General features: G+C 31.5%; 6 protein-coding genes across 6 annotated transcripts in view; 2 read left to right on the plus strand and 4 right to left on the minus strand.

Moving 5' to 3' along the window:
* LOC120771396 (2-hydroxyacylsphingosine 1-beta-galactosyltransferase) overlaps positions 1–1,527 on the minus strand; it is a 35,270-nt gene extending 33,743 nt beyond the window's left edge. Inside the window, exon 1 of the mRNA XM_040099365.1 lies at positions 1,251–1,527. The gene's annotated coding sequence lies outside the window, so the exon portion shown is untranslated. The remainder of the gene's footprint in view (positions 1–1,250) is intronic.
* Positions 1,528–2,816: 1,289 nt separating this feature from the next.
* Positions 2,817–4,479, minus strand: LOC120772715 (craniofacial development protein 1). Its single transcript, XM_040101465.1, has 3 exons — positions 4,341–4,479; positions 3,381–4,279; positions 2,817–3,318 (listed from the first exon to the last, which is right to left on the minus strand). The coding sequence occupies exons 1-3, from the start codon at positions 4,353–4,355 to the stop codon at positions 3,228–3,230; spliced, it is 1,005 nt and encodes a 334-aa protein (XP_039957399.1). The 5' UTR covers positions 4,356–4,479; the 3' UTR covers positions 2,817–3,227.
* Positions 4,480–4,823: 344 nt separating this feature from the next.
* Positions 4,824–6,394, plus strand: LOC120771389 (crossover junction endonuclease EME1). Its single transcript, XM_040099356.1, has one exon. It carries the CDS (start codon positions 4,920–4,922, stop codon positions 5,844–5,846), a length of 927 nt encoding a protein of 308 aa, XP_039955290.1. The 5' UTR covers positions 4,824–4,919; the 3' UTR covers positions 5,847–6,394.
* A 963-nt stretch (positions 6,395–7,357) lies between these two features.
* On the minus strand, positions 7,358–9,543 carry LOC120771390 (transmembrane protein 170B). Its single transcript, XM_040099357.1, has 3 exons — positions 9,313–9,543; positions 9,071–9,215; positions 7,358–8,737 (listed from the first exon to the last, which is right to left on the minus strand). The coding sequence occupies exon 3, from the start codon at positions 8,149–8,151 to the stop codon at positions 7,759–7,761; it is 393 nt and encodes a 130-aa protein (XP_039955291.1). The 5' UTR covers positions 8,152–8,737; positions 9,071–9,215; positions 9,313–9,543; the 3' UTR covers positions 7,358–7,758.
* A 370-nt stretch (positions 9,544–9,913) lies between these two features.
* Positions 9,914–10,400, plus strand: LOC120772625 (H/ACA ribonucleoprotein complex subunit 3). Its single transcript, XM_040101341.1, has 2 exons — positions 9,914–10,062; positions 10,126–10,400. Exons 1-2 carry the CDS (start codon positions 10,009–10,011, stop codon positions 10,264–10,266), a joined length of 195 nt encoding a protein of 64 aa, XP_039957275.1. The 5' UTR covers positions 9,914–10,008; the 3' UTR covers positions 10,267–10,400.
* Positions 10,366–11,304, minus strand: LOC120772624 (transmembrane protein 223). The gene is made up of 2 exons (XM_040101340.1): positions 10,773–11,304; positions 10,366–10,715 (listed from the first exon to the last, which is right to left on the minus strand). The coding sequence occupies exons 1-2, from the start codon at positions 11,215–11,217 to the stop codon at positions 10,420–10,422; spliced, it is 741 nt and encodes a 246-aa protein (XP_039957274.1). The 5' UTR covers positions 11,218–11,304; the 3' UTR covers positions 10,366–10,419.
* Between the last annotated feature and the right edge of the window lie 264 nt (positions 11,305–11,568).

Genomic DNA, 11,568 nt, shown 5'->3' on the forward strand with positions numbered 1-11,568 from the left:
TTTTTATTTTTTAATATTATTTTCTTTCAGTCTTTATTTATTTTTATGATTTATTTTATTTTACTTTGTTTTTCTCTTCGATTTATTTTTATTTCAATTTTAATTTTTTTAAACCAAATTTTATTTTAATTTTTTTAATATATTATTTTTCTTTTAATTAATTTTTTTTATCAAACAATTTATTTCAATTTTATTTTAAATAATTTAACTTTTTTATTTTTATTTCTATTTATTTAATTTATTATTATTTTTTTATTGCTTTTAACTGTTTTGCTAGTGAATTATTGTCATTTAGTTTAATTTTGAGTCTTTATTTTAAATTTGTTGATCTAAAATAATTTATTTTTTATTTTTATATGCTTTAGTTTTATTTATTTGTTTTTGTCCTCATAATCTACTTCAATAAATTTTTTTTTATTATTATTTAATTATTTATATTTTTTTGTTTATTTATTCTATTAACTTAACTTAATTTTATTTTATTTATTTATTTTATTTTTGTTTATTTTATTTTTATATTACTTATATTAAATTTATTGCCAATCAAATAATTTTATTTTATTTAGTTTTTAGTCATTTGATAATATTTTATTTAACATTATTTGTTTATTTTTACTTCATTTATTACATTTTACTTAATTTTTTCTCCACTTAACTTTTTTGTTTAATTAAATTTAATTTTTCATTTCAGTTAAATTTAATTTAATTTTAAGTTTTTTAATTTTTAATTTTATTTTAAATAACATATTTTTTTAATTAAATTTAATTTAAGTTTCCTCAATTTTTTATTTTATTTTAACTAAATATTTTTTTATATTAATTAAATTTTTTTTTAATTTAAGTGTTCTTAGTTTTTTATTTTATTTTAACTAAATTTTTTTTTTTTTTAATTTAAGTGTTCTTAGTTTTTTATTTTATTTTAATTAAATTAATTTTCATTATTTAAGACTTAATTTTTTTAATTTCAATAAAATTGAATTTAATTTTAAGTTTTCTTATTTTTTTATTTATTTTAATTCGATTAGTTTTTTAATTAAATTAATTTTTATATTAAAATTAGTAATCTTACAATTCAAATCAATTTTTTTATACTTTAATTTTTTTATTATATTTATCTATTTTTATTTACTTTACTTTGAATATACATTTGTAATTTTTTAACTTTTTTCATATTTTAATTTTTTTATTTAATTTAATTTTACCTACATTTCTTAATTGTCATTGAATTAATTAATTTTTTTTCAACTTACATTTCCTCCTACTTCACGCGGTTTTCCTTAAATTATTTGTGTATATTTTTTTGTATTTTTCCCTCGCACCCGTTCCTCGTCGAACCAGTTTCTTCCTTTCTATTCGGTCGCGTGCTCTGATCTGGTCTGTCGTGCAGCCGCTGTTGTCGGAAGTTAACGTCCTGTTTTTCCTTAAATAGCAGTTATGTATGCACCATGCGCAGTAATCAGCGCGATTCGCTTGCAACACAGCGCGACCAGAAGTTGCAACACAGCTTCACTTTTCGTTGAAGGCTTTCAAAACGGTCACTGACTACTTTATACATTTGTTTTAGCTTTATTTTGGCTCAAATATATGATTTCATACTTTTTTGGCGCTTCATATACATACGTGTGTGTGTGTGCGCGAATATTTATGCATGCATGTACAGATCAAGGCGTTTATTTTTTTGATTGCGACAACACACTTTCACCACTGGCGTTGCACAATTAAAATTTAAAACAGGCGAAATTATTATATGAAAAAAAAAATTTGCAACAATTTTAAAAAATTTTCGCAGAGCTATAACGGTAATTTGAAATTGAAATTTTATTTTATATTTTTTAATGAAAAATATATATGTATGTGTGTGTGGACCAACTTGAGCACCAAACAGTTAAGCGCTTGCAGATTCATGCAACTGCTTGTTGTTGTTGTTAATTTTTTCTTAGTTTCCGCAAGTTTCTTACAATTTCTTTGCTCTGTTTGCTTGCTTTTTAACATGTAGCGAGTAACGCCACCGAAGAAAGGGAAACCCAACGGAACTGTTGTCACTTTTTCACGCTTCACTTGTTATCAACAGCAAACGCTTTGTAGCGCACAAAAACGCCAAATAATATAACAGTAATTTGTTATCGAAGCAAACAACGGCGGATCATTATTATTGAAAGAAGCGCTTGAAGACTTCTTTTCGCTCGTTTTTTTTTTTGTTTTTTGTCACAAAATCCTGCTTACGCTCGCGCAACACAACAACGTGCCGTCCGTGGTAAAACGTCGTAAACGCGCCAACAGTCGAAAACTAACTGAATGCGCATTGATAATGTCGGCAAGGTTTTGGCCAAGTAACAGTAATAGCCAGCGTTGATCGGCAAAGCTCACTTGGGCCACAAGCGCGATTGAGGCAGCAGTCCAACTTACAACTTGTAATCAGTCACTTGAAGTCGAGCGAAGGCAATGAGCGCTGAATTTTTCGCTAGAAACACATACATACACACATACTTGTATTGCAACGAGCTGTTTTAAGCGCTTCTTTACATCATTCAATGGCTGGTTCAGAGCGGCGTCGCAGCAAAAATTTTAAGTCGCTCTTCGCTTAAGAGTACGAAATTAAAGAGCCCCACGCCTTCGCTATTTGAAATTGAAAATGGTTTTCCAACTCCGATTCGATTTTAAAGTTACAACAAAAGACTTAAGCAGCAAACTTGAGCTCATTGCAAAGATCTCCTTCACGAACTAGAGTGAAGCACAATTATTATATCAAAAGAAAAAAATATTATTAAATACAAATGTTATTTTCGAGAAATTGAGTAAAAGAAAATGCTTACGACTCTGGCTAAATGTCACTTTATTCGATAATCCCACATACATTTATAGTATTCTTTGATATTGATTGCCCTACCAATAAATTCAATTCTTGCTAGTTGCCGTTATGCAGACAAACCAATTTTATCAGAATATGGCTGTTGGTATTTACTAATAAGCGCTCATTTCTTAATTTTTGTAATTTCTTACGCATGCTGTATTTATTGTTTTCATATTATATATTTTATTATATATAGAATACAATAGGCGGTTATCAAGTGGTCAATCTCAACATAAGCAAATATGTTTTATGATTATAAATGTAGCTTTATAGTTTACCAGTTACTTATGTATTTAAATAATTACATAACTAAATCAGAATGTGTCACATAAATTTTTAATATTAATTATAATAAATTATAAAACTATGGTAGGACTTAGTTGTTGCGCCGTGATTGACGCAGATTTTTCTCAATTTCAAACTGTCGTAGATCGGTGCGTTGTAGAAAATCCTGGCGCTCCAAGTAGCTGAAAGTGCACATTATATGTAATTATAACAATATTTCTTAAAAAAAATCAAAAAGACATACCCATCTTTGCCTTTGTTGAATGTTTGCAACTCTTCTTCAATACCTTCATTCTGTTTGAAGCTCTTCCAGTCTAATTGCGACTTCTCTAGTACGGATATTTTCTTTTTTTTACCGATCTGGTTGAGTATGGAGCCTAATCCGCCAGCGCTGCTGCCACCAGCCATTGGTCTTTTTAAGCCTACTGGCAAACCGGCTCTCGATGCAGAGGTACCTGCTACAGGGCGTTTCACTGTCTCTTTGTTTTCTTTAACGCTGTCAGCGTTAACAACTTTTTCTACACACACTTCTTCTCCCGCAAAATCTAGAATTTCGGTCACAGTAACCTTATCCGGTTTTTTTGTTTCGGCTGGCTTTTCGTCAGAGGTAGATTTTTCTGCACTTTTAACTATGGGCTTTTTTGGACTATTAAGTCCATTAGTCACACTGGCTGTTGATGCACCATTTACTGTTGCTTGTGTTTTAGTTTTCGGTTTTGATTCGACATTTTTCGGTTTTACATCGCTAAGGAAATCTGCCCAGAGTGCATCAGATCTAGATTTATCCTCTTCCTCCGATTCCAAAGTGTCCTTTTCTTTACCACTATGTAGTCGCTTTGCAGCATCTGTTTGTCGCGTGTTACGCTTGCGCTCTGAGTCGGCAGTTGTCGCACACTCATCATCCGTATCACTCGAATGTGCCTCGTCTTGGGCACGTGCACGTTTCCGACTCTTCACCTTTTTCGCTTGTTTCTTTGTGCTATCTGAATTTTTACGAGTTGATTTTTTTATTGTATTTTTGGAGTTACTGCCCTCTTCATCACTACAACTAGAAATTTCACTAGAAGCCTCTTCTGAAACCTCAATGCCGGCTTCTTTTTCCGGACAGAAATCACTGTCACTTTCATCACTATCATGTAATTCCTAAGAGCAATCACGTATTCAATTAAATATATTCTCAAATTCACAAAACTTAAATACTTACCACTTCGGGGTCCATTTTGCGAATTCCTGCTTGCAATATAGTTTTTAAATAATTTCAATTAATACTCCACGACGGTAGCTGCAAATTTAAGTTTATATGTACATACATATGTATCTTTCGAAAAATCACTTTTTCATTTCTATTCCGCTTTAAACTTCTCTTCGGTTGTCAGCACAGCATTGTGAGCAATTACCAGCTGTTGTCTAAAGTGAGGGTTGCCATAACTTGAGTAAATTTAATTAAATAATTTTAATGTCATATGTTCAGTACGAAAAATTATAGTTTTCATAGACTCAGCAGCAATACGCTTTAGGCAAAAAATATTAAAAATTGAAGAAATGTTGTATGTATGTGTCAAGGTTTACTTACTTACTTTACAGTTGTATCAAAGATTGTTTAATAAAAAATTATATGACAATCACAACTTTTGACAAGCGATATTATTTGTTCATCACAGATGTCGCTAAGCGTCACATTTAGCTGGCACTTCTGTGAAACCCAATATTTTTGAAATAATTAGGAAGGCGGTAATGTTTTGAAAAACAAAGATATATTGCATTCAAACAACAATCAAAAGAAATGGACACGAAAGCCGACAAATTACAAAAAAAGGCAATTCGAGATCAGCAAAAGCGTATCAAACCTGGCGAATGCCAGAAATATGTACGCATGGTTTTGGACAGCAGTATATTAAATTCGAGTATTCCGGGACTTGGTTGTGAATTAAAATTAGAAATCGAACAGCTACAAATAAAATATGCAATACGCGATTTACCGTCTAAATCTTGTATCATTTGGGAACGTCAATCGGGTCAACGGGAATTGCTGCCTAATGAGTGTTTAGAATCGCCGCTGAGCGCAAAGTGGGAATCGGAAAATCAAGTTGTGCAATTTTTTTCTAAACAAGATTTGAAGAACACAACAGCAACTGAAATAGCGAAGAATATGGAAAATAATTTTCCAGATATGCAACCCACTATAGCCTTATTAGCAGATCGAAATAAGAATGCGGAATCAAACACTACAAATTCTGTGCTCATAGATTTACAAGTCTTGCATCAAGTAGCCACAATACAAGTAGCGCCAGTGTCTAGCGAAGTTGCTGCAACCTTACGTCGTTTCACAAAAGCCATAGCGGAAGCGCCATTCAAGCAACAGAAAGCCGAAACACTGGGCACTTTTAAAAAATTCCTAGCCAACGATAAGAAACAGTGTGTACGTGTCGTGGGTACAAACGGTTTAGGCCGCCTTTGGCAACAACATTTAAATCGTTTGCCTTTAGTAACCTTGGAGGTAGCTGAGACTATAATCGCAAAATATCCATGCCCCAAAAAACTTTTGGACGCATATGAACGGGATGCAGATGAGGAGAAAAAGATAATGGCCGATTTGAAGATCAATCGCGGTGGCCCACATCCATTGCAAGCGGATAGGCGTATTGGACAGGTATTGAGCGGAAAGTTACACATGCTGTATAACAGCAGAGATCCAAATGCAATTATTTAATCAAAAATTTGAAAACTTTTACGAAAAGTGGGATATTTGCATGCACGAGCGCTAATTGAGAATATTTATACACCAATTTTGCAATTATAGAAAATTTTACTTCGATTAAGTTATACATTAGAACAATGGATTATATAATATTTTTTTACCACTTGTTTATTGTTTATTCCTTAACGTTATATATTAATATTATACATAAATTAGGCTTTTTCAATATATGTTTATGTGTTTAATTAGTCATTTGTTCATCAATTTTATATGGTCTAAGGTGAGGCCTAGCACTAAATATTTATAAGTATAATTATTTAATATAATATCGTAAATTAGAATATTATTTGGTTAATTATGCACAATTGCTAATAGTATTTGTTATTCAGTTATAATTAAAAATCACATATTTTCATATTCCGTAATTTTGTTATACAATATTCACTAATTTTTTTCTATCATTTTTGTAGTTATGTATGTATATATTTGCTTAAGTAATTTGACAAATTGTACATTCAAAACGCTGTGGACACGACGGTTCGCCAACAAAATTTATTTTTTAATTTTTTTTATTACTTTTGTCCCTAAGCGTTTGCCCGCTAATTAAATCATCCGAATTATAAATGTTTTTAATTGTTATTATTTTTGTCAATTACGAAATTTTATAAAGAATAAAATAACTGTTCTATGGAGTTTACGTACACATATTTCGATATTAATTGAGTTTTAAAATCTTAGCGAATATTGTGATTGTTCTTACTTTTTTTGGACATGCCATTTCTTTTCTATTTGGCAAATGTGAATCGATATTGTTTAAAAAACCATACATACGTACATACACAGGAAAAGTACGCGACATACGAACGTATTGGTAATAGGAATAAATTAAAAGATAATCACTAAAAGTAATGAAATAATTTCCAACTGATTTTTAATAAACCAAATTAAAAATTTCATGAACACGTATTTAATAAGGGAAGTCATCACTCTTTCTAGAATCACGAATATGTGAAAATGGTTTAGTTCGCCGTTTTGTTTAAATTACTGAAACCTGTCCAAATAAAAACGTAATGTGAGATAATTTCAACTTGATATGTGAGCCAACCGTTTGACTTGAAATGTAATTAACAGTTATGTAAATGCAAACATTAAGCTACGTTCCAATATTTTTGTCATAAGTGAAGTTTTATATGTATTACTTTTTTTCTAGCATTTTAAGGAAATATTTATATAACACTAATTGGCCGAAAATTTGTACAAATTTTTAGACAGTTAAAATTAAGTTCGTTGGCATGTAGCATGGCATGGGTTTCACTCCGGTAGTTTGTAATATTTTATTATAATTTAAAAAGCCCAATTATATATGTACGTTATATTTTAGTATGAGTAGTGAGTAATTCATTTAGTTTTAATTTTTACAATGTTTGCATGTGCTCATGAATCACCGTATTTCGCTTACTGACTAATGATGCATGTAAAGTGTTCTTCCTTTTAATGAATGAATGCTTTTACGAATACTTGTATTTAAGATTTATTTAATTTATTTGTTTGTTGGTGTATATAATTTCGATAAATAGTCAATAAAGCAAATATTAAACTAAAGCAGATGTAATGTATATATAGATATAAAGAGAATAATGGATAACTAAAACATATTTTTGTTAGAAAACTTATTACATAAACACATGTAGAATATAAATTATCATTATATGAACATTTATGGACTGGTAATCTTGTAACTATAAATATACATTATTATTTTATTATTCTTTACAATCGTAATAATTATGTTTTTTACTTAAACTCTATGCGATTATCACTAAGACTTTACGTGTGTGTCTGTATGTGTATTTGGAACTGTCCGTCTGTCAGTCATTCACTCACTTTGCCATACATCCCCCCGTTTTAAGCGTCCGCCACATTTCTATAGTGTAGCCAAAATTCGTGTAAAACCTAAGCACGCTGACACTATCGTTTGGCCTACACCCCACACCATTGCATAAATTGGCGACATTGGCAGACTGGAGGCTCGATGCACGAATGCTATCACTGCGCTACTTACTATGCCACTCATGGCAGGCGATAAAAATCCCATTACAAGAATTAGTATAGAAAAGAAGCGTCCGAATTTATGTTTGCGTAGGGTCACAAAAGCAACCAAAGCCGCGCATGTGTGTATGAAAATGGAGGAGAAGAGCGCCCAAAGAAATATGTGATACCACATTTCACGAAATGTATTGAGGCCATTTAGTGAGCGCAAACCCATAACATCGGCAATGGTGTCCAACTCATCGGTGTCATCAGCGTCGGACAACATTACAAGCTGAATGGTAGACGTGTTGACGACGGTGGCGAGGTTATAGGTAGAAATGAACGTAAGAGGCGTGTACTTATAGGTAAAGTTGAACGGTGGCTACTGATCGATGTTGTTTATGTTTGTAAAGTACTTGATTAACTTCGATATAGAGTATATTTATGTTAAAATACGGCGTCGTTAATTAATTTGTTATAGTTGTATTTTTTCTTGGTTGTATTTGTCGTTTTTGTTTTAATTTTTACTCGATTTGAATCGTACTTATGTGTAATAGACGAAAATATCACAAACTTATTTGCTGATGTACCACTTTGGCGGGAGTACAAGTATGGATGTAGCTATTTGATAAAGTCGCTCTGCGGTGCCGCTTTTAACTAGTGCAAATCTCGCCATTACTGGTATATTCATGTAATGATTCCATCTCTACACTGTCGATAGGCTTTAATTCACTTGGTTGCCAACATTTTCATGTAAACTTTTTTGCGATCACTTATAGGTCGTAATTTCGATGTTAGCAAACGTGCTGATATATTAAAGATGTCATGGAAGGCTTTAGCATGGCGGAATATTTTTAATCGCATTATTAAACCTAAAAAATTTAATTAAGAAAAATTAATTATAAAAAAAATTTAATATAAATATTATTAAACTTAGACAACAAACAAACATACCATACATGTAATTATATACGTACATACATGTGGACATGAACAAAATGAATACAATAGTAATACATTTTTAAGAGATAAGATGTATTTCCTTTACTTTAATTAATACGTATATTTTCCGCTTTTTTGTGCACAAATCATTAACTTTGATCTTTAAGCCACTAATGTAAATGTATGTATGGGGTTGTTCCATTAAATGTTATCTTGTATTAAAATATTCACCAAAACTTTTCCGTACAATTTTTTTTATTTACCTTTTAATCAGCCCCACATTCAATGTCTTCGACAGCTGCTTTCCCACATACAACTAGTTTGCGTCCTACAATTATGCGTGTGAATCTCCACGTTGTTGCCCGAAAAGAACATCTTTAGCCGATTTGATTTTATTTCTAAACATTGCTATTGGTTATAATTTAAATGCACATTTTTAATTCAGTTTTCCAAAAATACTAATCGATTTCCAAATTGCAAACCATTACTCCCTACTTCCACTCACTTTATTGTACAACGCCCGTTTGTTCAGATTTGCTTCAAAACCATCCTAATTTCGTTAACACTATTTAGGTATGCAAATACTTGTCAGTCACTATAGTAGAAAATCTGTTGTAGTACTTTATTTTTTCGAAAGTCGCGACCAAATTTAATTTTCTGTGCAAGTTATTATTTTTCTGATAGAAATCGCTTCGTCCATAACAAAGAAAATTATTGTACATCTTCTTCTTCTCGCTTAAAGAGGCTACCAGAGTAGATATTTGGTGAAACTAAAATATTTTCTTAAACCATTTATGTATATGCATAAAACTCAAACAATAAAATAACTTATATGCGAGGTAAAAATTATGGGAAACGTCACCTTTCCATTGATACCAATTTTATCCCCGAAATCCAGGTATGCTATTCTGAATCGCAGCCAAAATTTATTTAAAAAAGTTGTAAAATTTCACTATTTTTCGATCTACTGAGGTCGTTTGTTGAAAATAAGTTATTTAAGCAAAGTGGTAGCATACTTTTTATCAACAGCTGTTACTATTACTATTCACAATTGACTACTCTTCATTTTGACGTTTCAGAAAGATAGAAAACATTATTGTTTGACATTCTCAAATTGACATTTGGTTTTTTTGGAAGCAACGTAAAACACGTGTGAGCGACAAATTTATTTCAATTGTTTTGTTAAAAATTAGAAGCCAAAATGTATCTGATGTACACTTTAAATGAAAAAGGAGAACGCGTTTACACGCTGAAGGTAAATTTAATTTTCCTAGGTTTGAAATAACTATAATAATCAAGATATGCATTTTTCTTTTAGAAACGCACTGAAGATGGATTTCCAACGATCTCTGCTCACCCAGCACGTTTCTCGCCGGAAGATAAATACTCACGTCATCGTTTGACCATCAAAAAACGTTTCGGTTTGCTGATCACACAACAACCTGAACCAGTCTACTAATTTTGATACCTACATAATGTCTGTACCTTGATAAGTTCGTTTTTAAGTAAATATGATTCAAATATGCATAACATATTTTATTAACTAAGGCTTAAATATGAGTAAATAAACACTTTATATTAACTAAAAAATAACAGTACCAGTCAATTTATTTCAATCAACCTTACGTTTCAAACCTGCTGTAAAATCAAATAGTTGAGGATTTCGGAACTCTCCACGCATATCAAGCACGTAATATAGTGCACGATTTTTCACTTTGATAGGCAATTGATTGCGTGCTGTTTCACGAGATTCCTGTGCAGAAATACATTTCAGTGGCACGGTCATTATCCTGTTTCTATTAAATGGGCCATAGGTAACAAACGCAACATCTTTTCCACCTTTACGTAGTATAAGATAACGCACCGAACGCAAAGTGAACAACCAGGTGGCACACAGAATACCATACCCTACAAGCAAATATAGTTAGTTTACACTTAACACAGTAATGAAATTAGCTATACAACCTATTAAGAAGGAGATTGTTGTGATGCCATTTCTGTATTTGTTTTCGCCTAAGTTTATTTTTTGATACCAGGCCAACTCTTCGCCAGGTATTTCCTGCACTGGAGCATCTTTAAGGGTTGTAAATGCAAAATGCGACAGATAAGTCCAAAATACAAATTGACACAATCCAAAGATGTTCAACACATTGTAATATTTTGGGTTCTCGTATTTGAAAAGTACCACATCCTTCGAAACATTTGTGTTCACATTAAAAGCGGGCGAGGAGCGATTACGTGCCGGTGTTCTCAGAGGAATTGTAGGTTTATTTAACAATGATAGTGCTTTATGAGTAACCGGCGGCTTTAAGTTTTGCGAAAGAAATGATGTACGATGTAGCAAACGACAGGTGCTTGTCCGAAAAATATTAGCAGTTGAATTTAAGGTGATATGTAATAATATACTCATTTTGCAAATAAATTTTTGCTGTGCACTATGTAATTACGATAACCTCAACATTTTGCCTTTTTTTCTAGTAGCAAATTCTTCAAGTAACAGCTGATTGGCGGTTTGTTTTGATACACAGCCAGTGCTGCTGCTCAAGAGAATTGCTGGAATGCTATTTTTTGCAGTTTGAAAATTTGCATTTTTTAAACGTTTTTATGAATGGTTTGTGGTTTGCAATATGAGTTTTAACTGGATTTTTATTTTGTGAGTCAAAAAAGTCTTGACTGCTTTGATTCCCTAAAATATCCGCTTAAAATTATTATTAATATTGGGACACTGTTGTTATAATTACGTTTTGACTTTCTTGTGGAT

The sequence above is a fragment of the Bactrocera tryoni genome, chromosome 3 (genome assembly GCF_016617805.1).
Source record: "Bactrocera tryoni isolate S06 chromosome 3, CSIRO_BtryS06_freeze2, whole genome shotgun sequence".
NCBI classification, from domain to species: Eukaryota; Metazoa; Arthropoda; class Insecta; order Diptera; family Tephritidae; genus Bactrocera; species Bactrocera tryoni.